General features: G+C 45.5%; 1 protein-coding gene across 2 annotated transcripts in view; it reads right to left on the bottom strand.

The window, feature by feature from the left end:
- ASTN2 (astrotactin 2) overlaps nt 1-26,203 on the bottom strand; it is a 742,933-nt gene that overhangs the window by 397,832 nt on the left and 318,898 nt on the right. For both annotated transcript variants that reach the window (XM_059657840.1, XM_059657842.1), the window contains exons 7-8: nt 24,959-25,126; nt 347-431 (exon numbers count right to left, since the gene is read on the bottom strand). In XM_059657840.1, the coding sequence (XP_059513823.1) occupies nt 347-431; nt 24,959-25,126 (253 nt within the window). The remainder of the gene's footprint in view (nt 1-346; nt 432-24,958; nt 25,127-26,203) is intronic.

Below are 26,203 nucleotides of genomic sequence, written 5' to 3'. Positions count from 1 at the left end.
GAAGGATTCAGCCCCTTTAAATCCCAGCTTGTCTATGATGGAGTGATGTACAAAACTCTGCTTCTGTTTCCTCATCGGTCCACTTTAGGAACTGTTCTTGGATTACTTGTGGTCTGGGAGGGGGTGCTACATGTCAGCATTTGTTCTCTAGAAGAGTCATCATGTACCTTTAATACTAAAACGGGGTTTAGTGGGAAACAAGATTCATTTTCCACCGGGTTCTGAAGAAATAAAAATGTTACAGAAAAAGAGTCCTCTTTGTGAAGTGGTTTGGGGTCCCTGGGAACAGAACCGAGAAAGTGGGAACGGTCCTCCATTGCCCTGCCCAATGTCCCTTGCCACTCACCCTTCACTCTGTCCCCAGTCACTGCGCACACACAGATGTCTGTGCACTGGGTCGGGGGCATAGCCTTCGTGGCAGCTACACTCTCCTGTAAGGAAAAAGAGAAAGCAGTCTTGTGAAATGCTGTTCACACAAAACAGTCTTCTCCCCTGCTGTCGGTGTTTTCTTAGAAAATACAGCGAGCTGCTTCATTCTGCCCACGGAAAGAGGGGTTTCTGGTCTACCTGCCACAGTGGGGAATAAAGATTTTATTCATTTGTTCATTCATTCATTCATTCATTCATTCATTCATTCAACGAATCCTGACCACAATGCCCTGCCAGGCTATCTGCCTGGCACAGGGGATACAGAGATCAAGGTACAAACCCGCTGCTGAAAGAGCTCATGGCTTAATGAGGGAAACAGAAAGTGGCCTCGTGGCCACAAACGGAGGGCTTGTCCTCAGATAGCTAAGTTATGATAAATTACATTTGTATTAAAAGTGTAATCAGAAAATTGAATTCTCTCTAACTGAGTGAACAATCCATGTTCATTTATAAGCCACAGATCAAATGCCACTCCTTCAAATATTTTTGATTTTCCCTTTTGGAAAAGAATTTTTTTTCATTTACAATCTCCAGATTTTATTTTAGTTGTTGTTTGCTTATTTTAATTGGTTTTACTCTCCTCTCCTCCCTTTCTTCCCCATCTTGTTCCCTCCCATCTACTCACCTATCCATCCATCCATCCATCCACCCATCCATCCATCCATCCATCCATCCATTCTTGCATCTATCTATCCCTCCATCCATCCACCCATGTATTCATGCATCTTTTTTTTTTCTGGCCATGTCTTATGAATTCTTGCCAGCATCCCACACTGCCTTAAGTGTATTCCCCTTTGGCCAAGCTCATTTGACATGGTCAGTGGATGTCTCAAGTCCTTTAGAATCCTGGGAGGGTTTTCAGAAACTCTGTCCTACCCCCGTGCTACTCTCTATCCTGCTCCACTGTACATGCCTTAAGGTTCTGATCCAATTGGTTGCTAGTTCTTCCTAAGGTGTATGTGTAAAATGTTCACAGATGCTTTACCAAAAATAGATTCTATATAAAAACGTGTTTGGGAAACACGGTACCATTCCTCAGAGCCAGTAGAGTGTGCATCTGCATGAGGGTGATGCACATACAGTTTTCCCTAAACTTACTTCACCTTGGGAAGCTTGCTGGTGAACGAGTCACAGGCTTAGTATTCTGTGGAACACACCTCGGGAAACGCTGGTAGGAAGTGGGCTGGGTTAGCTCACTGCCTGGAACAGGGTAGGTGCTCAGCACTGCGAGCTGAACGAATAACCATGCTATGGCTCTGGTAAGTTTCCGGACTATCAATGTTAAGTTGCCTTCTTTCTGGTCCTCTGGTGACCACACCCATGCACACCCCCAGAGGAACCCGCAATTCTTTCATCCTGCAGGCATTCTATTTGGTCTGACATGAGAGTTTTCAAACCACATTTCTTGGAAAAAAATATATAGTTCAATGAGGGAGATCTAGGAACTTTACATCTTTCATATTTTAATTTATTTTTTAAAAGTTATGTTTCTCAGAGGGAAGGTGGGAGTGGACAGAGAGTAACCAATTAACTTATATGCATATATGCATAACCCATGGACACACACAATAGTGTGGTGAAGGCCTGAGGAGGGAGTGAGTGTAGAGGGAGAGGTTAATTGGGAAAAAAGGGGACATCTGTTATAGTTTCCACAATAAAGATTTAAAAATTTTTTAAACACTCAGCAGTTACATGCTAGAATGTAGGGCACTGGAGAGCGCCTCTACATTATGTTTTATGCAGGCCTCATTAAAATAATCTCCTGTCATCTCTGTTTCATTGAGGAGGGTACTGAGACTGGAGTTGAGGTGCTAACAAGCTCATGTTATTTACAACGACATGTCTTCCGAACCAGGATTTTCTCACCCTTGTGCAACCCAAACAAAATGTGGCAGCGACTATGATGCTAGGATGACACAGGTTGTACAACTGTCACCCATGACTCCTGATTTCAAAACGTTTGTATTCATCAAATAACCTTACTGTTTTCACTGATTCACTATACGTGTTATGCATTTGACCTTATACAAAGCACTGCGAGTGTTGAAAAACACTCTAACTGCTTTTATATATCACAATGCTGCTTAATCTTTGTACCCCCAGCATTAGCAAATAGCTGGCAATCAGCCTGGGCTTAATAAATGTTAGCTGAACGAGGTAGTAAGACAGCATACAGGGTGAAGACTGGGTCAGTATTCAAAATATTCAGAATAAGACTGTAAAGAAGCAGAGGGAGAAGCAAGGAGAGAGAGCAAGGTCTACCTTTCCCCTTCCCTGGACACTTGGCCGATCAGAAGGGGCTGCGTGCAGGCAGGGGTAGCCTCTAACTCTCCCCTCAGGATCATGCCCGGGGCATTCCACTGAATGTGGGTGCTATAGGTATGTGCTACCTAATGGGACTATGATGGTTACTGCAGGTAAAACTAGTGTAAGAGAGGGCTGAAATCCTTGAGATGTGGATGAAAGTAATTCACCAACATGGGAGGGGTAGGTCACTAACCATGTGTTAAAATGCAACAGTCCCTTCATGAAATATTCACCACTTGAAGCACGTCTAATATTAAAGATTAAAAGTCCTGGGATTTGTCCTCGAGACTCCCAGGACTGATTTATGATCTGCCACAAGCCACAGTCCTCGTGATTCATAATGGGAGAGGTGAAAGTGTGAGCTCTGGCGCAGGGACAGGGAGTCAGGCTGGGGCGGGCCAGGGGGGCTGCTGGGAAGGGCAATAGCAGCAGTACCTGTCTCTCTGATCAGTGACTCCGCAGGAAACAGCACAGGTCGTTTCTCCTCCTTTCCCTCCTTCTGGGAATATTAGTGAGAATGAAAAATCTATACGGGAAAAGGATGCTGCTCTATTTTGCTCCTTCTTTCTCATGTGCTTATGAGGCAAGTTTCCCCTGCCTCTGAACGGATCAGTAATTACTGACGCTCATTATACAACAAATATGTATTTTGCCAATGAGAGGCAACCACCCTGGGGGAGCGAGGGGGAGGCAGAAGGCTGCCTGGAGAAGGGGAAGTGAGGCAGAGGGAAAAGTGAATGAACACTGCCTGCAGACAGGCCTGGGTTCCAGTCCTCACTTTCTTTCTCCCTAGACCCCTGGTCTTGGGAAACTGACCTTATCTTCTCGGGACTCGGTTTTGTCATCTATAGAATGGGATGGCAGTGCCGTCACTCTCACAGAGCTGATGTGAGATTATACTGAAGTGGTCAAAGGTGAAGCTCATGGTTCAGTCTCCTCCCCTTTTCCTTTCCCTGAATTCTGATATGTCCCAACATATCAGCTCTATGGACTCACGTTTCCCCGTCTGCAAGATGGAAAACTGTAGTAGATGTTCAATTTTGAGCACCAGTGAGAGTCCCTGGTCTGTGTTGCCTTTCCAGATCCCCAAGCCCTGCTTTCTGGACACTGTGTTTCAGCCTTCGCCATGATCTCCCTTAGCAGCTGGGCCAGGTGTCTGCGGCAAGATGCCCATCAATGCTGGGGCTATTGGCTTTATTGACTTCTGTTTCCCATTTCGCTGGCTCAGCCTACCCTCCACTATTTGCATCTGAGCATTTCCTTCTTGCAAGATGCAAGCCTCTGACAGCCAGAGCTGAGGATGGAGTCCTCCCCCGTGAGGCCTTTCCTCAGTCCTGCCCCTGCACATACAGGGCAGCCAGGCGGCCAAAGAGCAGCTCAGGCGTACCAGGTGCCCGCGCTCCATCACTGCGCACACTACAGAGGCTCCAGCAAGGAGGGGGCTGCACCCATCTCGATCACCGCTGCATCCAATGCCTGCTGCACTGCCTGGCACCTACACAAGTGAGGGGTGCGTTTCACAATAGTAATCCTATGCCAATGGGATGCGGAAACTTTTCAAAAATTTGCCTGTTCTTCCCGCCAACCTGGGAGTTTCTTATTTGCAGAAACCTTTTCTTTTTTAAAAAATGTTTTTATTGATTTCAGAGAGAAAGGGAGAGGTAGAAACATCAATGATGAGAGAGATTCACTCATCAGCTGCCTCCTGTACGCCTCCTACTGGGGATTGAGCTCACAACCCAGACATGTGCTCTGACCGGGAATTGAACTGTGACCTCCTGGTTCATAGGTCGATGCTCAACCCCTCAGCCACACCAGCCAGGCAGAAACCTTTTATTAATCATCTCCACATCCTACCAATTAGTATAGTGCCTGACAGTGCATTTGATAAATAAACATATGAACAGAGGGGTGAGTTAGTGAATATATAAATATGTTCTAATGTTCATACATTCAAGGTGACTTCATTTAGAATAATGACAGTTCTGCTGAAGATTGAAAGTAACATTCATACATCTATGACATGTACTTGCCAAGGAGATGGAAAGTGTAAACATGAGTGCTGGTGAGATGTCTAAAATAGAATTCCATTTCACATCAGATCAGGAAGAGCTCTGAAAGATCCTCTAATTCCAATAGTTTTTCAGAAGGGGAAACACAGCTCAGAGAGGGGCAGTGTTTGGCCAAATCACAGGATTAGAACCCAGGGTGCTTGGCCATGACCTCAGCATCCTTTCCCGGCACTGGTGCCTCAGTCACTCAACATTATGCCTGGCGACATTTTCTAGGGATACTTTTTCCCCCTTGGCCCTCCTCTGACATGTCCGAGTGTCCTACAATGATAATGTATTGCATTTACAAACAGGGATTATTATTTTTATTATATTTTTATTTTTGGTTAATCTTTACCCAAGGATATTTTTCATTGATTTTTAGAGAGAGTTGAAGGAAGGGGGAGAGACACAGAGAGAAACAACGATGTGAGAGAGACAAATTGGTTGCCTCCCGCATGTGGCCCGACCTGGGCCCAGGGATCGAATCTGCAACCCAGGTACATGGCCTTGACTGGAATTGAACCCGAGACCTCTCAGTCCATAAGCTAATGCTCTAACCACTGAGCAAAATCTGCAAGGGCTATGTTTTTAATATAATGAATTTGAAATAATCTTAATAGATTAAAAACATACATTTATATGGAATTGATAATGCAGACCTTTAAAAAAAAAGAGTTTACTCTCTTCATTAAAGTGGTTCCCTTATGGGAATTCAATGAAATAGACTTTCATTGTGCTAATTACTAGAACTCTGTATTATTAACTATAGATGAGTTGCGCTGCTTTTAACATATTTATTTTTTCCACTTATTGAATTCTCACTTTTTGTTACATGCATTCTCACTGCATAAACAGCTGGGTAAAAACAACAGAATCCCTCAGTTATGAACAATCTGAGTTTATCTTGTTTGAGGCTCTCCTAAATCACTTAGAAACAGACAGCGCCTCATGGGAACTGTGTAGGGCTGGTGGGCTGGGGAGATGGTTCACACTGTGGGCCCTGGAAGTCATCTCGTTTTGGCTGTAAATCAGGGCTCTGCCTCTTAGCACGTAGCATTTGTATGAACTTGACCAGGTCGCTTCGCCTCTCCGAGTCTTTTTCCTAATCTGTGATGAGTGATATCAATGATCTGCTGGAATGATCAGAGGATATATATATCTGAAAAGTCCTCAGAGCAATCTTGGGCACGTTTCTTCTTGTTGAAAACATCATACCTGTTTTGAGTTTTTGTTACTATTGTTCCTGGATAAAAGGGGCCAATTTAGCCTCTTGTTTTAGTGGAAAGAGAAAATGTTTTCTAGAGGAAGGATGGTCTCAATGTCGATGTATAAGCTCTTTGCAAAGCCAAAGGGACCTCAGTTTCTTTATCTGCAAATCAGGGCAGCTTTAATGAAATCATCTACAGGGCTGATCCCTGTGCTTCCAGAACCAGCAACACCTGTTGCCTTTTTCTATGGCTTCTCCCACTGACCCGGGCACAGGAGGATGGAGCATCAGCCAGAGGATGCTGCCCGCTCTGCCCCCCAGTGCTCAGAGGAGCCCGTCACTGCCCACGAGAGGGCTAGATAAGTGCAAAGCTTTCTTCCCGAGTCACCGGCTGTCTGGCTCCACTCCTCCCACCCTGTCGTCCTCTTATGATTCCATTTTCAACAGTCATCACGTATCACCACAGGCCAGGGACACCGGCCGCTGTTCACTTTCTTATTGACTCTTCTTGTGGCTGTGGCTTGGAAAGGCATCTCCCTGGGCTCTCGGAGAAACAGCGTGCGTGGCACCCTTTTCTGTTCGACTCTGAGTGGCTGCCTTGAGCCTCTTTGTGTTTGTGCCACTGGAGTCCAACTCAGGGACAGGCATGTGGTGGGGGAGGCATGGGCTCGGCTTAACATGACTGGGGCCTGCTCTGTGCTAGGACCAGTGGAAGACACTCGAAATAAGTTATTGTGTGTCATCTCACAAGCCACCACAGGACTAGTATGAGGAGGAAGGTACTAGTGTCCACATTGTAAAATAAGAAAGCCGAAGTTCAGCCTCGATTAGTCACTCGCCGAAGGTCATAGTCAGGTCTTCAACACTCATGTTCTTTCACATAATCCCAAACATCACAACAATGAGCATGACCACAAGGGCAAGAGCAAGGAGAGTTGCCTTTAGTTCAATGATCACTGACAACAAGGGTAGGAGAAGAAGGGCACCTGCAGTCACATCCTGCTGATTTCTAAATTTTCACCATATCTAAAGGCCAAGAATGGCTCTGTCAAATATCCCGTCCAAATGAAAATACACTATGCAGGACTGTCCTGGATTCATAACCTAAGTACTGAGGGTTGTTGGATTGATTTTTTACTAGCATGGGCCAGACCCAGGGCTGACATCAGACCTTCTGCTAATTGAGCATCTACTATGTGCTGACCTCAGCCAAATAAGTTCTGGTATCCATGACAACACGGGGACGAAGGCTTATTGGCTCCACTTTAAATAATGTGAAGTTGAGGTTGGGAGAGGGTGAGTAAGCTGCCCAAGGTTGAGAAGGAATGAGCCAAGATCCCAGCCCAGCATCTTTCTGATTCTTCCTTCCCAAGCTATATGATGGCTCTAGGAGGAATGCCTTAAGGGAGATGGAAAAGGGCTCAAAAATAGGAAATCCGGGGGTGTTGAAGGTCAGCCTACCCTGTGGTGGATTGAATTATTGTTGTCAACTCTTCATGTCTCTATAGTAGTGTTATGTATTCATATCCTTGTGAGGATAAAATTTCTTCCCTTGCCTTTGTCTCTAGGCTTGCCATGTGACTTGCTTTGGCCAATGGGATGCAGCCGACAGGATGTAAGTTGAGGTTTAAAGCGTGCTGTGTGGCTGGGCTTGTTCTCTGTATTCCTTGCCTCTTGCCATGAGTAGACCTAATCCCAGAAGGACAAGGGGCAACCGAGCTGGATACATGAGCTTGAAGATGAGCTCTGGTTAGATCAGTCCACCAGGACATGTAACAAAGGGGGACATGCTTGCAGTTGTTGACAATAAAGTGCTGTGCTTGTTTGTTACGCAGCATGGCTATAGCAAAAGCAGCTGATGCACTTCTCTATGAAAAATGGTCTCACTTTCTTCCCAAATGACAAACCTTATAAAAATCTTTCACTGGACTCTACTTTTTATACCCTCCACATCCAAATGGTACCCGGACCCCCCTGATTCTATCTCATTGTTGTCACTCAAACCCATTTCTCCCCAAATCTCCGAATGGCCACTGCCCTGGTGCGGGCCCTATGGAAAAAGCCTTATCACTGGCAACCTGTGTTTAGTGTCCCCGTCTAAATGCCAGTTATCTCTTCAAAGTACAGCTGCACCCATAGCTCATCTAGAAAACTCTAGTAGATGCAGTTGCTCTCAGGGTAGAGTTTATATACCCTGGTCAGCTATTCAAAGCCCTCATGCCCGGCCCCAGCCCATCTTCCTAATTTTACCAATTTTTCTTCCTCCCTGTACCTTTCATGTTCTGATTTCCTCTGGGTTTATCATCAGAACAGAACCATTTGAGACCCCTCTGCCGACTAGCATCTGCTACTCTCTTGCAGCAGGTCTTCCCTGAGAATTGGAGAGAGGTGGGGTCCATGGAGGAGAGACCACGGGCTGAGAGGGAGTGAGAGGTGAGAGGGAAATTAAGTGGCAAAATGATTATTTAGTAAAGGAATGAGATTCTCTGGGCAGGTATAAATGCAGGCAGCGCCATCGGGGCATACATCTTCTAATACAGACTCCCGTGCAACCTTGGGCAAATCACTGTTCTTGCCCTCGGTCTCCCCATCTATAAAAACGAGAACCTAGTACTCAGAGATACCCAAATACCCTCTCATACCATGTTCAAATTCTAGTCCGTGATTCCTCCTCTAATATACTCTGGTCTTTTTTAAAAAATATATTTTTATTGATTTCAGAGAGGAAGGGAGAGGGAGAGAGAGATAGAAACAACAGTGATGAGAGAGACTCATGAATCAGCTGCCTCCTGCACATCCCACACTGGGGATTGAGCCGGCAACCCGAGCATGTGCCCTGACCAGGAATCGAACCATGACCTTCTGGTTCATAGGTTGATGCTCAACCACTGAGCCATGCTGCCCAGGCTAATATACTCCGGTCTTGTCTTTTGTAGTCAGGATCTCCCTTGGGACTGAAGGAGGGGATAGGTATGTGGGGGAGGGCTAGGAGCGTGGGAGGCAGAGTCACGTGACTGGAGTGAAATAACAAGGGAACATAACTTGGACATTTATAAGTGAGGTTGCCTTCTTTAGAGGTCTACCAGCCAAATGTGCAGTGTGAACACGGCAGGCCCCTCCCTGCCTGGGACTCAGCCTCTCTAACTGCATAGTGAGGAGGTCTGTCTTGATGACATCTAAGCAACCTCTCTTGGCCATCTCTGCCGTCTCTTTTCTCCTTACACTGCTGGGATGAGACGTTTCAGCCTTGCTCTTCTCAAGGCATTTGAGAAAACTTGGACACCAGCATTTCAGCAGTTCGCCCCTCATTATCATTCATCACCATACCGCTGAGAGCAAGAAAAAGGAAAAAAATAGAGGCCGAAAGGTTTTGGTGCCATCAGCGGGTGATCAGGTCAGAGAGATCAGAGTCCATAATCTCGGCGACTTGGGGACTAACTGGCATTGACCCAGATCACGTGGGCAGCCGTGGGGGAGGCCAGGGGTCTGAGAGGCCACGAGCCAGGCGCCCGCTCCAGGGTCTCAGCCAGGGTGACACCTCTCCACTGGCTCCATCCATTCCCTCTCCTCCTAACCTCCTCCATCCCTATATTATCTACAGATTCGTGATGGGGAGAAAAGCATGTGGCTAAGAGAAGACTCCCTGAAAATTATGGCTGACTGAGAAGGAAGGGGTGAAGAAATCTCACCGACAGCCTGGGGCAGATACAATGCAGCCGTCTCCAACATCCAGGAAGGATGTCATTCCAGGTGAAGAACCTGAAATTCCTGACACAGGTGCATAGGTGGGCCTGCCGGGCGAGGGGTCCCTGCAGCTGTGACCCCGCCAGTTAACATGTGGCCTTTCTCCAGCCCCTTCACCTCTGAGCCTCATCCCTCTCACCTAGAAGTTGGGGAACAGCCCCCGGCCCTCTCCCATTCACGAGGATGCAGTGAGGATAAAATACACACTATTCTATTGAGAACGCACGATGATGAATCATGCACTTGTTCACTGCTTGAATAAACCTGAAACAGCAAAGTGAAAAATACAAAATAAATTAAGCAGAGGGTAATTACTCACTTTGCAAAAGAGTTCTTTACAAAAGAGAAGCAATGATGGCTTTTTCAAGCATCAGCTATTTTATGGGTTTAAAATAAAAATCACTAATAAAATTAGAGCCAAGATATGCCCTGAGTACCGTGGGCCACATGTACGTGACCTGCCCAAGCCACGGATGCCATATGCAAGGGTTTCAGACATCCCAGGATGGGACAGCCTGTGGGTAGCATGTGACTCCTGCCCTCTGCTTTAGACGGTCCCTTGCTCAGAGTGGCCCCAGCCTCAGCTGCCAGCAGATGGTCAGGGTCCCAGCCAGCTACCATGGAAACGGGAGAACTGTCCTTCCAACTTCCTTCCATCTGGAATATTATACCATTTACATAATGTGTACATTCAGCTGAACCGGCCAATTTTCACTTTGCTAGACTCACGCCTGATTATATGCAATTCTTGTTCTTACTCCTCCCCACCTCCATGTCTCTCTTCTCTTTCATGGGTCTCGCCATCCGGCACCTCTGCCTGCCTTTATTTCTCTATCTTTGTGCTTTTGTAGCTGCCTTAGTTTCTCTCTTAGGTCTCTGCTTCTCCAGTTTTCTCAGTGTGTGTATTTCTGTCTGTCTGTTCTGTTCTACACCTTGCTTCCCTTGATAGCACCATCAGTGCTAAGAAATTGAGTTTGGGTCAGAGGCCCAAGTTAAATCCCCAGACTCACCTTAATTTCATCCATCCACAAAGGGAGTCTATCAAAGGAGAGTGTGTCTATAACTTCAAGGGTTAACGTGAAGATCACATAAACTATAGCATGCAAGGGCGCCCGGAACAAAGACAACATTCATTGTCTGCTAATGCAATCCTTCTTTTTCACCCCACACCTTGGCCAGCCCCCACTTTCTGGTATTAATTTAATTGAAAATCAGTGCCACTTCCCATCAGTTTCTCTGTTTTAAATGGAATTTATTGGGGTGACACTGGCTAATAAAATTATATAGGTTTCAGGTGTACAATTCTATACTCCATCATCTGTATATTTACTGTGTGCTCACCGCTCCAAGTCAGGTCTCCTTCCATCAGCTTCACTTACAAAACATCTTTACGCCACATTGGCTGGTATGGGATGGAGGATTGTTGTGAATCGTTAAAATTAAGCAGCGTGTGTCCACGTGGCCTGCGCCAAGCCTCACAAGGGAGTCAGGATTCGCTGGCATGCCCATTTCCGGTCACCAGGGAGATTACAGCAGGCTGTGTACACCGCCCAGGGAGAGGCACCTGACCTCGCGTGACCTGTGTGATGCAGCGTGAAATCCTGACACGCTGTCCTGTGGGACAGTCTCTGTGTGCCTTCCCCCAGCCCCTGTGGTCGCTACAGAGCCAATTAATGAAGTTTTAATTAAGGGACATTTAATACTGTAACCAGGAGGCGGGGATGGAAATACACACACACACACACACACACACCAACGCGCGCGCATGCGCGCGCGCCTTTAATCATCTACACTGATGTGAAAGCTGCCTTCAGTCAAGAGAGAGAAGAAAGGACAGTGTGGTGCAATGGGCTGGTTCCCTACCTGTGATATCAAACAACCAGAAACGGCTATTGCTAAGCGCATGTGTGTTTTAAGTGTTTCTGGAGATCCTTTCTGCTCAGAATCTGTCTTCATGCCTTCAAATCCATCACAGTTAAGTCCTCTGTGGGTTAAGCGTTGCCAACATTGGGGATCCTTTTTGCCCCTGATTCAATAATTCCCATTTGTTGAATATTTGACATATAATGTGGCAGGTACTTTGTATTGATTATAATCATCATAATAACCTGGCAAAGTTATAATAATCTGATGAAAAGGAGCAGGAAATAGAGGCTTGGGGGGAAATGAAGCCATTTGCTCAAAACCATACCACTAGTTAGAGGCAGAGCCAAGATTTCAGCCCAGGTCTGTCTGAATTTGATGCCTGGACTATTTCAGTTTTGGTCTGACTGCCTCTCTAGAAACAAAACAGAGCCCACCATGTGGGTAGCGCAGTTTGGAGCATTTTAAGGGGGTGGCAGTGTCTTGTCTGTAGTTCCCCCCAAATTCATATGTTGAACCCTTAGTCCAAATGTGATGGTATGTGGAGATGGGTCCTTTGGGAGGTAATTAGGGTTAGATGAAGTCGTGAGGGTGGGGCCCTCATGATGGAATTAGTGTTCTTGTAAGAAGTGGATGGTCTCTCTCTCTCTCTCTCTCTCTCTCTCTCTCTCTCTCTCTCTCTCTCTCTCTTCTCTCTCTCAGGAAAGGCCATGTGAGGACAAAAGGAGAAGCTGAGAAGTTGACCATCTGCAATCCAGGTGGAGAACCCTCACCAGGAACCAATTCTGAGACATCCTGATCTTGGACTTCTAGCCTCCAGAGCTGTGAGATACACGTTTCTGTTGTTCCAGCCACCAGTTGATGAAATCTTTTTGTGAGAACCCGAACAGACTAAGACCTTGTCATCATTCCCTGGGCCCTTTCTGTAGAGATAGAGTGAACACTGGTCCTGGGACCCCTACACATGGAGGGGAACACAGCAAGCAGTAGCATTTTTCATCGCTATTGTCAAAGCCTGAAACCAGCTCATTAGACAGGAAGTTCGAATGGACAGGGAGGGCAGCTGCTGTTGCTCACTACCCAATACAGAGCACAGTGCCTGGCATACAATCAGTGCTTGCTCAACAACTGCATTGAATTAAATGCACTATCTGGGTTCCAAGCACTCTCTCCACCTCCATGGCTACGTCCCTGGCCCAGGCCACCATCAACTCCCGCCTACATTATCCCATCAGCCTTCTAAGTGGTCTCCCTTCTACCACTCTTGCCTCTGTTCCTACATATTTTTCTCAAGAGGGTGGCCAGAGAGATCCTCTCAAAACATAGGTCAGGGGGCATACGTCCTCAGCTTGAGTTCCCCCGAGGCGCCCACTGCATTCAGACTGAAAGCTGAGGTCCTTGGAGTATCTACGAGGCCCCACAGGCTTAGCCTTTCGTACCCCTGTGACCCCATCATATGTCCTCCTAATACCCAGGGAAGGTGAGCCACCTTCTCCTCCATGATCTTCCTCAAACATGTGAGACCCAATCTGCCCTTAAATAGCCTAATTAAACTTACTATCACTCCTCTCTTCCATATCCACAGCCCCCTTTCCTTGCAGCCCCTTCACATAAAGATAACACATCATCTTCTAGCATATGATACAATCTGTTTATTTGTTGCTACACATATTCCAGTGACCTGTCTACCCCTTGCCCCCACCTGTCTGCCCCGTGCCACCACTGCTCCAGGATGGTGGCGATTTTTATCTGTTCTGCTCACTGTCAGGGCCTGGCATCCTGATGACATTAGGCGCCAGAGATGGGCAGAGCATTGCTTTCGGTGAAGTTGGCAGTACCTAGAATTTGGGAGCTGGAGAGCACTTAGAAAGATTCTCATGTAAATTATGAATGGAGAAACGGAGGCCTAGAGAACAAAGCGGCATGTCACAGGTCACAGCCGGAGTCAAAATTGCAGATCTAGGAAAGAAGCCCATGGAATTTGTCTCCAAATCCAGTACTTCTTCCATTCACTCATTCCACTACTCATTCCTGAACATCAACGGTGTGCTAGAGAGTGGGCTGGGTTTGAGGACAAAGCATAGAGTAACACAGACACGACCCTGCCTTTCCCCAGCACACAGTCTCTCAGAGGCTAGTAATTAAACAGAATCACACAATTAGGTTTGTGATTACAAGCTGTGATGATGTATTGATAGTACAGGCTAGTGGTGAGGAGGTTAAACTCTGAAGCCAGACTTCTAGGATTCCAATCTTAACTCCACCACTTCCTAGATGCATGACTCAGGGAAAATCCATTAACTTATGTGATTTATTTCCCTCATCTGCACATGGCGATAACAGGACATTACATGATGTAACTTCCCACTTTCTAATATCCCTGAAATGAGGACTTGTCTGGTAACTATTAGTGTCTTATGGTTATTATTGACAGCCTGCTTTCCTTACTGGCACATTAAATATTGCTCCATTTATATCTGATGTTTCTCGGTTTGGTTACAGTCTGACTGTATCTACTGCATAGGGTCATGGAGAGGATTAGAGGATTATATGAGGTCAGATATGGGAAGTGCTTGGAAGATTGCCTGATGCACAAGTTTGCACTATGTAATGTGAATCATTATTATTATTATTATTATTATTATTATTATTATTTACCATAAAGGGAAAATTGAGTACACTAATGGAGCATAAATGAGGGGCAATGACTGAGTCTCTAGAAGGCCAGCAAAAACCTCCTGGAGGAAGTGGCATTTACGCTGAAACAGGGAGGAGGGGTGAAGAAGTGGCGGTGGGCAGGGAGCAGACTTCTGCTTCCAGAGAGACCTACAGACTCCCTGTCAGACTGGCTGCTGGAAATGATGTACCATTTACACGTGTGGGAACACTTCACAACATGGAGTGTGGATCCCAATCACTCTCCAACTCCAACCTGTACTTCTGCCCCATCTTGTTTCCATGTCCTTGTCTGTTGATAGCTCATCCGTCATAGGTATTACAATATATTGAAAAGTTCCCTGGAATCTTTTTCGGAACTCCATTTTTAGAGGCCCTTGTATGTTTTTGTAATATACTTGTTGAATACAATTAAATATAGAATCTAATTTAAATACATTAGACTATACTTTTTAGTGATAAATTCTAGTCTCAGAAATTGAGAGCCGCCTTCCTTTTTTGGAAAATACCCCAAAGATCACCATCAGAGATACCTCACGTTATCTTCCTACATGCCACTTTACAATACGAGATTTCAGACCTCTCACATCTTTTTATTTTTTCAAGTTCAGAAGCAAAAGTTGCCTTGAACCTTCAGTGGGATTGGCAAGTTCCCAATAAGGAAAAATGCTCAAGGTCGATTTTGCAGCCTTTTCTAACCTCGTCCTTCCCCAGGTTTGAGCAGTCAGTCCTGTTGCCTCCCATCGTGGGCTTTCTGACACTTTATGGCCTTGTCTTTGACACAGATTGTCCTTTTCCAAAGGACCACAACCCTCTTCCACAACATCACATTTTACAACCCATTGAAACGAACTAGAGCAAGACTCCCAAACAGAGATATAAAATGGTTTCCCTGCAACTCAAACACGCTGCCACAGGTCCACCTCTCAGTTCTGCACCTTTCCCTTGTCCCCAGAGTCCAATTGGGTCCTTTCACTTTTTCACGTCAACTCCTTCTATAAATTCTTTGTCCAAAGGATTCATACGTGCCCCTGAGAGTTCTCTGCAAACACTATCCAAAGAGAATGCCAGACTGCCTCTCCCTTTGCTAAGCAAACTCTCTCACACACGGACTCCCTGAAACAGTAGCTTGTCACTCAGCCTGGGCCCAAATCCCAGCTGTGATACTTAGTAAATATATGACCTTGGGAATGTCAATCATGTACTTTAAGATACAGCTTCATCGATGGGAAATGGAAGCAATAATAACCACCTAGGATGTTGTTATGGAAACCAAGGTAGTTATGTAAAGTTTCAGCATGATGCTCGGTACGCAGTAAGTGCATAATACATTGTTATTGTTACTCCGGCTTTCATGTACCCCCTCGATATCTCTCCACAAGGATTCTCTTCACTGTAAGTTACAGCTGGTCCTTGTCTAACACCTCCATCTGCTATATATAGATAATGAACCTGCACACACTGGATGAGTCTGGGAGATAAACGGGCTTTTATAATTAACGTTCATTTGTTCATTTACATGGACTTTAAGCAGAACAACCTTGGTTGGCTGTTGTTCTTTGAATGGCTTTTGTTGAAAATGGTTTTTTAAAGTTTGATTCCATTATCTTGCATGTCTGAATAATAAGACATGGGACACATTAATTGACAACCAGTTAGACAAGGTATTGTTTAAATCAGATCCCAGTCAAGTTCAAGACCAAGGAGTGGTGGGGTACATGGCATTGTGGATTCTGAGGATCAGAGGGGCTCACTTCATGGAGGACTGATTTCCCCAGTTGAGGCCCCTCAGAGTAGTAGCATATCGACACAGACCAATCCTGAACAGGTAAGAGATAGAGCTTACTTTAACTGAGTTCAAGAAAGACTAGTACCCATTTCGAGAGAGAAGGCGACTTCCAGAAGAGAATTAGCTGCACCAGATAAAGGTTCAACAAAAAACAAATCTCCGAGGGAAGGCGGGGGTGGGGAATTGGGGAGAGATTGACAGGGGAGCTTATAGACACAGACAGTATGTGTGACGGCCTGGGAGGGGTGTATGCAGGGTGGAGGGGGTCAGTGGGAAAAAGGGGGGGGGCATTTGAAATACTTTCAACAATAAAGATAAATTATAAAACAAAAACATTTAGCCTAAATGACATTGTCAGTGCCCAAAGAGCTATCTATGGTCCTGACCTCAGAACAAGGCACCCAATCTATTGCCCAGGGCTTAACATTTCAGTAACTGAAACTTGCTCCTCATCCATCCATCCATCCATCCACCCATCCATCCATCCACCCACCCATCCATCCATCAATCCATCCAAAACATGCATTGATGCAGGAACTGCTTCAATCCCTGCGATATGGCAATAAACAATATGAGCAAAGGCAAGTTCTTATAAAACTTATGTTCTCATATACACATCTCTCTTTTCTGGTGTGATAGAAAGTTGGCTCTCTCCTGCTCATTTAACTGCACATCTCACCTATGAACTACTCGACTTAAATCCTACACATCTGCTACGTTACCTAGAAACCCACCATGTTACAATCTCTTTCAAGGCGGGGCGTTTTCCATCTCTGTGAATTCTTGGACTCTACAACTTCGCAAAATCCCTGTGTCCCTTTAAACTTTAGTAATACATGGTTCCAGCAAATATGAGAAACAATATGTGAACCTGAGAAATATTTAGTGAGATATAAGACACATGCATGATGACATAACTACACCCAGGGTATTATCATTTCATTCGGATTGCAAATGAAAAGTGGCTGCTGAAGACAAGAAAATAAACTGATTTTGATGGTGAACATGACTGAAGTTCATATCAATTTGAAAAGAAAATTCAATCTGCTTTAAATGCCACCTACAAATTGTTTCAATCATACTTATGCTCTAAGTTATTAGTGCTTAAAAGGTCATAGAAACACAGGTTTTGCGCAGGAAAATACCTCAGGAGCTATTCAAGGTTGCAATTTGTATCTTGCTACTAATTTACTGAGTGACACTGGGCAACCTGCTTAGCCTTGGTGGCCCTCAGTCTCCCCATCTGATGAGGCTAGATGACCTCTACAGACCTGTATTGTATTTAAAGTATGTGTCCACTAAGCTCTTTGTTGGAGAGAGGGAACATACAGGTTCATGTTATGTGACATGCCCAAGGTTACTGGCAAAGCTGGCACTAGGATTGAGGGCCTGGGACTTTGTTCATTGTACAAGTTTAAAAGTCACATGGGGACTAAATGAAAGGTCAGCAGACACGAATGTCCAGGTCACTATAAGTTTCACGTTAGGTGGTCAGGCCCTAGAGGACAGGGACTCTAACTTGCTTTCTTCTCCCATAATCCAATACAGTTGTTCATTGATGGATTCAAGGTATCTCTTAAAATATAGGGTGTCCCAAAAAATGTTTACACACTTTTTTTTTGATAGCTCAATTGATATTTCTTTCTTTTCAGATTTAACCCATTGGAATGAATTGTTCAAAGCGTGTATACATTTTGGGGACACTCTGTATTTGGTACATTATTTGAAATTTATTAAGTTAATTAAGTGAAGACACAAATGACTGAATAACTGATCATACAAATAAAATTAGGCACTATGTTTGGAGTGCCACTGTATATTAGGGCACTTCAGTCGGTGAATTTTAAACTTCATTTTTCATCGCATTCTCACAACAACCCTGTAGAATAAGAACTATTCTCCTAATTTTCACATAGGTCAAAAATGAGGCTTGTATATGTTTAATGACTTGTCCAAAGGTCTACAACCAGCAATCAGAGAAACAAGGATTTGAACCTGGTTCAGTCTTACTCCGAAGGATATCCCCGTTCTACTTTGGTTCACTAAATGCTTGGATGAGGCAATAAACAGATGAATGGATTCATGACTAAATGAATGTCTTCTGCTGTTGTCTCATGTGGTTTGGGCCATAAGATTTTCTATACAGAATTTAGCATGATACCACACATGCACAGAACTAGAAATTTCACAATAAGATTCACCTAAGATGACATTCTTCAGAGACAAAGCCTGACCATTTGAACTGTTTGGTGCTCCGTGTCATGGGACTAGAGCACGCAGTCCTTGCATGGAGCAATGGTAGTCTATTTTGGGAAGGAACAAGCCTGCACTGAGCCTTCACTGAGGCATGTCTTTGCCTTGGTTCTTGATTGGTCTGTTCTCATTCCACCCACTGTTATGATGGTAAATATTTAATGATTGGCCTCGCAAGGAAAATAAGCCGTGCTTTGTAATATTTACTAATTTTACAAAAATTATGGATTTTTGGCTCATACTAGCCAATTTCCAAGCTAGTTACATGACATAACTGAACAAGAGATGGAAAGAGATGATAACAATCAACTCTCAGGAGTCCATACAAGCCAGTTCCAGCACACCATGGATCCAATTCCATAATCAGGCCTGTGAGTGGTCCTAATTGTTAAAATCTCTGGAAAAACACACCAGAGCTGGGCTACGATGTAACAGCCAGGAACACCTGGCCAGGTTCACCCACACATCATGACCACTACATATTCCTCAGCAGCGGCATTGCCCCGCTTCCCTCCTTTCCCCACTCCGTTGGGAGGAATGAGCTTTCCTACTGACATAGCCAGTAAAGATTGTAAGACATGTTAAGCAATGCTCAGACTCCATGACTTTGTTCAACCCTATACATCCCACCCATAGGAGAAGGGGCTTATTTGAGGGAAGCTGAGCCATCTCTGACAGATCCAAGGCTTGGGCATGTACAGTGCTTGGGGACTTGGTTTTTCCATGACATCCCCCAAATTCTAGTTCCTGATGAAAGGCAAAAGAGGGGATGCCCAGCTGTTCCCTCAGGCGTGGATGTTCCTGAAAATGGTCAGACGGATGTGAAGGGCAGTTCCCCTGCTTCAGTGGCCAGCATTGTCTTACTAAGTCCTTGTGGTTCTCAGAATCTTCAGATCCTTATCTCACTATGAGGTCTCTTCACATTGCCTTTCTGATGTCATCCTTCGCCACTCTCCTAGTCCTCTCCCTCCAACCCATGCAAGCACATTCTCTAGAGGACAGCACAACTACTCTACTCTATGGTTTCTGGAATCATTCCAAACTTTCCTCCTCTTTTTTGCAATCATGAAGTTCCTTTGGCTAAAGCACCCATCCTACTCACTTTCGCTACCAATTACATAGGCTCTGCTAGAAGGACACCTTCTCCATGATGTAGTTCTAGAGTACATCCCTCCCTCTTCTCTAGGCCTGGGGTACTTTAAGGGTGCCTGCCCTTGATTTATACCAGGTGGTGTCTTTTTTTCATCGCTGTATATGAGCATATTCCTTTCATCCCTGTGAAAATGTGAAATCCACAAAGGCAGGAACATTGTCCAATGTGTCAGTGATTTCTCATAGCACTTGACACAGAGACTTAAGAGTTCGGGAATTAAGAAAATCTTCGTTGAATCAAATCTAATGAATTGAAGTAAATTTTGCAAAGTGGGTCTGAGTCAAGCCTCATGAAAATATATGTAGGGATCTTATGTGCCCATTTCCACTCTTCATTTGTAGAGAGCCCCATCCATGTATGGCCTGAGGGACTTGTAGCAGTAGGGTGCTTTGCTGGGCACTGGGGTGGAAAAGCTACAGGGATAAATTAGATATAGTTCTTGGCTTTAAGGAGGTTACATTTAGCAGGATAGATAAGTTTTTAAGGAATAACTGATGGATTTATGCACGTGCACACATTTCAGAGAGAGAGAGAGAGAGAGAGAGAGAGAGAGAGAGAGAGAGAAACATCAATGATGAGAGGGAATCATTGCCTCCTGCATGCCCCACATTGGGGACTGAGCCTGCAACCTGGGCATGTGCCCTGGCTGGGAATTGAACCATGACCTCCTGGGTCATAGGTTGATGCCCAACCACTGAGCCACGTTGGTTGGGTAGCAATAACAGATGTTTAAATCAGATTCTTAGTCAACAGAGGTTGTACTCTGATGATACTGTAGATGTCATCCATTCACCAAATAGAGATGAAAGATAGTTAAGTGAACAGAACTTTGGAAGGCAAATAATTAATGAAGAAAGACATTCCAGGGAGAGGGAGGAGACAGAACCTTCATGGGAAGGTAAGGGTGTTTGGGGGACAGTGTGTGTACGGGCAGAGTGGAGAATGCAAAGAGGGATGGGTCTGGGGAAGTGGCTCAGTGGAAGGGTGAGACTGAGCATCCTAGAGTCAGGCAACTGGCCCTGGGCAGTGCTTGGTGGTCTGATTTCTCCAGAGCGGGGGAACACTTAATTTGAGCACATATATAAGTGGATACAGAGGAAGAAGCTAAATAATAGTGCATAGAATTGTTTTAGGGAGCATGGGGAGGAAAAGTTACACACTTCTTCCCTCCCTCCCTCCCTCCCTCTCTCCCTCCCTCCTTCCATCATTATTTTCTGTGAACTAATTATATGTCAGCATTATGCTAAGTTTTTAAAGACACAGAGATGAGCAAGGCACACATTTTGAATCCCGCTTCCTCAGCCCCTAACAAAGCGTGCAGTCGGGTGATAGATCCAGGCAAGGAAAGGATAAAGACTCTGGACAGGGACAAGACTATGCCACATGGAAGCTCAGAGGGTTTTAGAGCAGAGAAGCGGGCCCCTTTATGTCAGGCCTGGGAATGGCGAGCCAGGAATTCCTGTGGGAGGAAGGATGTTTGGGTTGATTAAAACAGAAATTAACAGGAGCCCCTGGTCTCCTGTCTAAAAGGGGAAGAAAGCTACTTCAGGGGGCAGACACAGTCTGTGAAAGGGATATAAGTGTGTGAGGGCATGGGGCCTTAGGGAGCTGCAGGTATTGTGCCTGGAGCCCTGGGCACATGGCAAATAGAAGCAGAAGATGAGGTGACATAAGAGCGGTTTTGACAGATAATTAGATTAACAGCTAGGGTGGCTGGGCTTTTTATTGCTTTTGTAGAAATGAGAGGACTACTCGGGAGGGAGAGCATGCAGAGCCTTGCCATCCAAGGGTATCCTTTAAGCCTGAAGCATCAGCAATCGCTGGCAGCTCGTTAGAAATGCAGAACCTTAGGCCCCACTCCAGACCCACTGAGGCTCGACAAGCAGTGTTTCTGAGCACAGATTCCGGGGTTGGAATCTGGCTCTGCCATCTGCAGGGGGTATACCTCTGGTCCTCTCACCTGTCTTCTCTGGGTATCAATATCCTCAGCAATAAAGCTGAGAAGGTCAGTGGATTCTGTTGACATTTTCAGCTATAAGGGGTGTGTGTGTGTGTGTGTGTGTGTGTGTGTGTGTGTGTGTGTGAATGTGTCTGAGTGTGTTTAATTCTAGGGGATACTGGTGGAAGAGCTGCTCATTTTTTAAAACCGGCTAACGCATGTCTGTTGCCTGGATGACCCACTGTTTGAAATTGTGCCCTCAAGCCTGTGGCTAAAGGAAAAGGTCATTAGGAACCACAGACATGCACCTGAAGACAGATTAGCAGGGGAAACCAGGTCAGACCCTCGGCACTCAGCACCTGCCGAGCTGGGGTTTCAGGGAGTGGGACAGAGAATAGGAGCTCTTCTGTCACCTCCCACCAATAACCTTCCCTCCTCCTTAAGGAAAGAAAGACAAAAAGGAGCAGGACTAGATCCAGGGGCACACAATTCTACAAGGCTTACCTGCCTATGGGGTAAGGATTACCGAGAGAGAGAGAGAGAGAGAGAGAGAGAGAGAGAGAGAGAGAGAGAGCTCTAAAGCACAAATGTCTGAATGAAGAGAGAGAAGACCCAGCTGTCTGGTCGAAGGGTACACTAGAGCTGCATCACATTTTCCAAACAGCTTCCCGAACAGGCCTAGGTAAAGGCTGCAAAAGTGTGTCTGAACAGACTCCCAACTACCCGGTAAGAGAGAATGGTTGGTTATAAAGCCAAATCCTGGCCTGACTCTGCAGAGACAGGGTGAGCCTGGAGAAGCCCTGTCCTCACTTCTGAATTGGTGCCCACAGAGAAGGGTGAGCCCTGTCCAGTGTGGCTCAGTTGGTTGCACCATCCCATGCACCAAGAGGTCGCCAATTCGATTCTGGGTCATGGCACACGCTCAGGTGGCAGGTTTGATCTCCAATAGGCGGCATGTAGGAGGCAGACAATTAATCTTTCTCTTATCAGTAATAACTAATCTTAAAAAAAAAATGGAGTGGGACAGAACTGGGATGAGAGAGCACTGGGCCAAGGAGACCTCTCAGCTCTGGGTAGAGGCTGCCCTCTGGCATCTGTGCATGAGTTTTCCAGGCAAGAATGCCAGAGAGGAATGAGGCTCCAGAGAAAATACAGCGACACACATGGCAGGAAGGAGCAGAGGACGGGAGGGAGCGAGGAGGACAGACTTCTAATACCAGCTTCCTTTCTACTTGCCTTGTGACCTTGGCAAGTGTCTTCTCTAACTCCTGTTTCCCTATTTGTGGACATTAATAACGGCCACTCACTGAGCAATAACTATGAATTAGACATTGTCCATTTACTAAGCATTTACCATAAAGAGAGAGTGTCTCATGGGTTTAAAGGTCATCTCTATGCTGTTGACTCATAGATTTCTGTCTCCAGCTGAGACCTCTGCTTTGCATTCCACTTTTGGACCCCAAAGCCCACTTTCCATCTCCACTTGGTGATAAGTAGTCACCTTGAACTTATACTCATAACAGCACTTGGGATCTCCCTCACCTCAACCCTGACCCTCCTATAGCACCTACCTCCTGACTCAGCAAATGGTAAATCCATCCACCCCAGTGTTCAGACAGAACAATTTACAATCATCATCGATTTCTATTTCTCACCTCCCATATCCAACAACACATTTTATCAAATCTACGCCCTAAATATATCCACAATTGGACTCTTTCTCACATCTACTCCCCTAACCCCCTTGGTCCAAGCCACTTACCAAGTCTTGCCTCAAGGAGAATAACGGTGCCCTTGACTGCCCCTATGTCAATTGGCCACAAGCAGCTAGAGCAATGCCGCTGAATGTAGGTTAGAAGACCCATCCTGTTGAATGCAGGTTAGATCATGTGGTTCCTATGTTCAGAATCCTCCAGTGACTTCTCATCTCACTCAGAGTAAAACCCAAAGTCCTCATCATTCTATTAAACCCCCTAACCCTCCCCTCCACAGTCTTCCTCTTCTCAAGTCTGCCTCCAGCTCCCTCCCCTGGCTCCCCTCCAGCCACGGGGGGGGGGGGGTTCCTGCTAGTGTTGAACCCTGGGCACCTCCCTGCGCTCCTGTCACAGGGCACTGCCCTTGCTCATCCCCCCCGCCTGGAACGACCTCTTTCAGGACAGGGGCAGGCTTTCCTCCCCTGCTGAAAGCGCCTGCTCAAATGTCCCCTTCTCAGAGAAGCCTGCCCTGACCCTGTCTGGGTAATAACAATGCCGCTGCCACCCAGCTTAGCGCTAGCTGTGCTCGGTGCTCTTTCCGGCATTGGCCATCACTTGACAAGCTGTATGTATATTTACCTGGTTGTGTACTAAGATGAAATCTTTTTTTCCTTCTTTTAAAATATAGTTTTTATTGTTGATAGTATCATAGATATTTCCCATCCCCTCCTATTTACTCCCCTCCACCCAAACTCTACCCCAGAGGTCTTCACTACCCTATTGGCCCTGTCCATGGGCTATGCATATAAGTTCTTTGGTTTATCTCTTCTCGTCCCCCCACCCCTCATCACAATGTTGGAAATTTTCTATACCTGAGTTGTCCAAGAGGTAGCCACTAGTCACACGTAGCTATGGAGCACTTAAAATGTGACTGGGGACCTGAATGATTACTTTTGTTTAATTCTAATTAAGTTACATTTCAGCATCCACATGTGGCTAATGGCTGCTATGTCAGACACTGCAGATGTAGTGTCTCCCTAGAATTTCAATGTGATCAGGCAGAGATTTTGCCTATTTTGTTCACTGCTGTGTCCCCAATGCCTAGAAAAGTGCCAGGCTGCTCAATAAATACCTGTTGAGCGGGAGAATACAGGAATACGCTAGGAGCTTCCCAGGCATTAGCTCATTCCATCTGAACAACAGGCGTGTGTGCGGGGCAGACGCTATTTTCGTTCTGTGCTGCCAAAGAACACCAAGTAGTGTGTACCCTGTGACCAACATCTCCCCATTTAGGATGAGTAAATCCTGGGGATCTAATGTACAGCACGGTGAATACAATGAACAACAGCCTATTATACATTTGAAAGGTAGTAAGATCTTGCATGTCAGCATCATAAAATATGGCATGTGAGGTGATGGAGGTGTTAATTTCATCATGGGAGTCATTTCCTACTATGTACGTGCATTCAACCATCACACTGTACACCTTAAACTTACATAATGTTATATGTCAAGGATACCTCAATAAAGCTGGAAAAATGATAGGGAGACCACGCTGCTAGTCGGAGGTAGACAGGATCGAAGCTCAGGATGTGTGATGACATTCAGACACTGCTTTGTTAGAGCTGGACTACAGACTCTCTGAGATTCTGTGATTCTGTGGTTTCCTGAGAACTTTCTCCCTTGGCAGCCAATGGCAGCACATACTTTAAGAACCAATTGGATTGATGGATCTTTACATAACGCCCCTTGTCAATCCCTCAGAAGCCATGATGCTCAGGTAGAAGGAGGGCAGCCCACCCTCCAGCCAGATCCTCTCTTCCTCTTTCCCAGCCCCGCCCATGGCTCACCGGTGTCAGGGTCGCAGAGCTGCTCACAGGCGTCTGTCGTCCTCTGTCCGCAGAGGTCCCTCACCCACGGGGAGGTGGCGTTGACCTGGTAATACAGGGACAGCTTGGCCGGGTTTAGCCAGTCGGAGATGTCCAGGTAGCTCCCTTCGCTCACCACAAAGCTGCTCCCTGTGGGCGAATAGAGAAAGACAGCTACTTTCTCCCTGGTTTTAGGTGCAGGTGTGTCTCACTGCTGATGCTGCCACCAGGAACACAGGCAGTACATGCAAGTCACACACACCTCCCCACACACAAACCCACAGTTGCCTGTTCTCACTGTCTACATGCATGCACACAGTCTACACACATTTACAATGCACCCTCATGGTGTCAACAGCCAGTGGAGACAAAAACAAGTGAGGCATGAGAGACAGTTCAACTTAGTGATTAAGTCAGGCCCTGCGACTGAGCAAGACCTGGGTTCAAACCCTGAGCTCGCCCTAGCCAGTCACTGAGTTTGGGTGAGTCACTCAATGCCTCTGGGCCTTGTTTACTTCACCTGTCAATGGGAATTTTAACGGGACCTACCTCAAAGGGTTACTGTGAGAATGAAATAAAATAAGGTAGATAAAGTGCTCAGCCAGTAGCTGACTTGTCCTAGTAAAGAATGATGCAATATTAAAATATGAAAGAAAAAGAAAGTGAATGTCCCTAGTCAACCTAGCCATGTCCTCTGGAACAGGATTCCCTGATGTCCACTGGGGCCAGGTGGGAGAGACCAGTTGAGCATAAGGGAAATAGCATAGCTTCTCTTTTTTTTTCAGGTCTAATTAAGCAAGTTTATTTTATATAAAAGGCTAAGTTGACTTGGCCTTTATAATAGATATAAAGCTCTCACTGGTGCCAATTGCACATGTGTGTTTTGATCTCTCATTGTCGATTGTGAATTTGGTTGACACTTCTATTATAGAGAAAGGGTGAATAGTGATATTAAAATATTTCTTCTAATTAATTTCTTTCAATGTGCATGAATCTGTGCACCAGGACACTAGTGATAATATAAATAAGGTAATTTGCAGTTCTGAAATTATAGTTAATATCATTATAGCTCTATATGTATATACTTTTTAAAAATTTTGTTTTATTGCTTAAAGTATTACAAAGAGTATTACATATGTCTCCTTTTTATCCCCCTTGACATTCCCCCCAGACCCCTTACACCCCAGGGTCTTGTGTCCATTGGTTATGCTTATATGCATGCATACA

The sequence above is a fragment of the Myotis daubentonii genome, chromosome 11 (assembly GCF_963259705.1).
Source record: "Myotis daubentonii chromosome 11, mMyoDau2.1, whole genome shotgun sequence".
NCBI lineage: Eukaryota > Metazoa > Chordata > Mammalia > Chiroptera > Vespertilionidae > Myotis > Myotis daubentonii.
The sequence above is the reverse complement of the archived record's forward strand: the minus strand, read 5'-3'. Positions and strand labels throughout refer to the sequence as shown.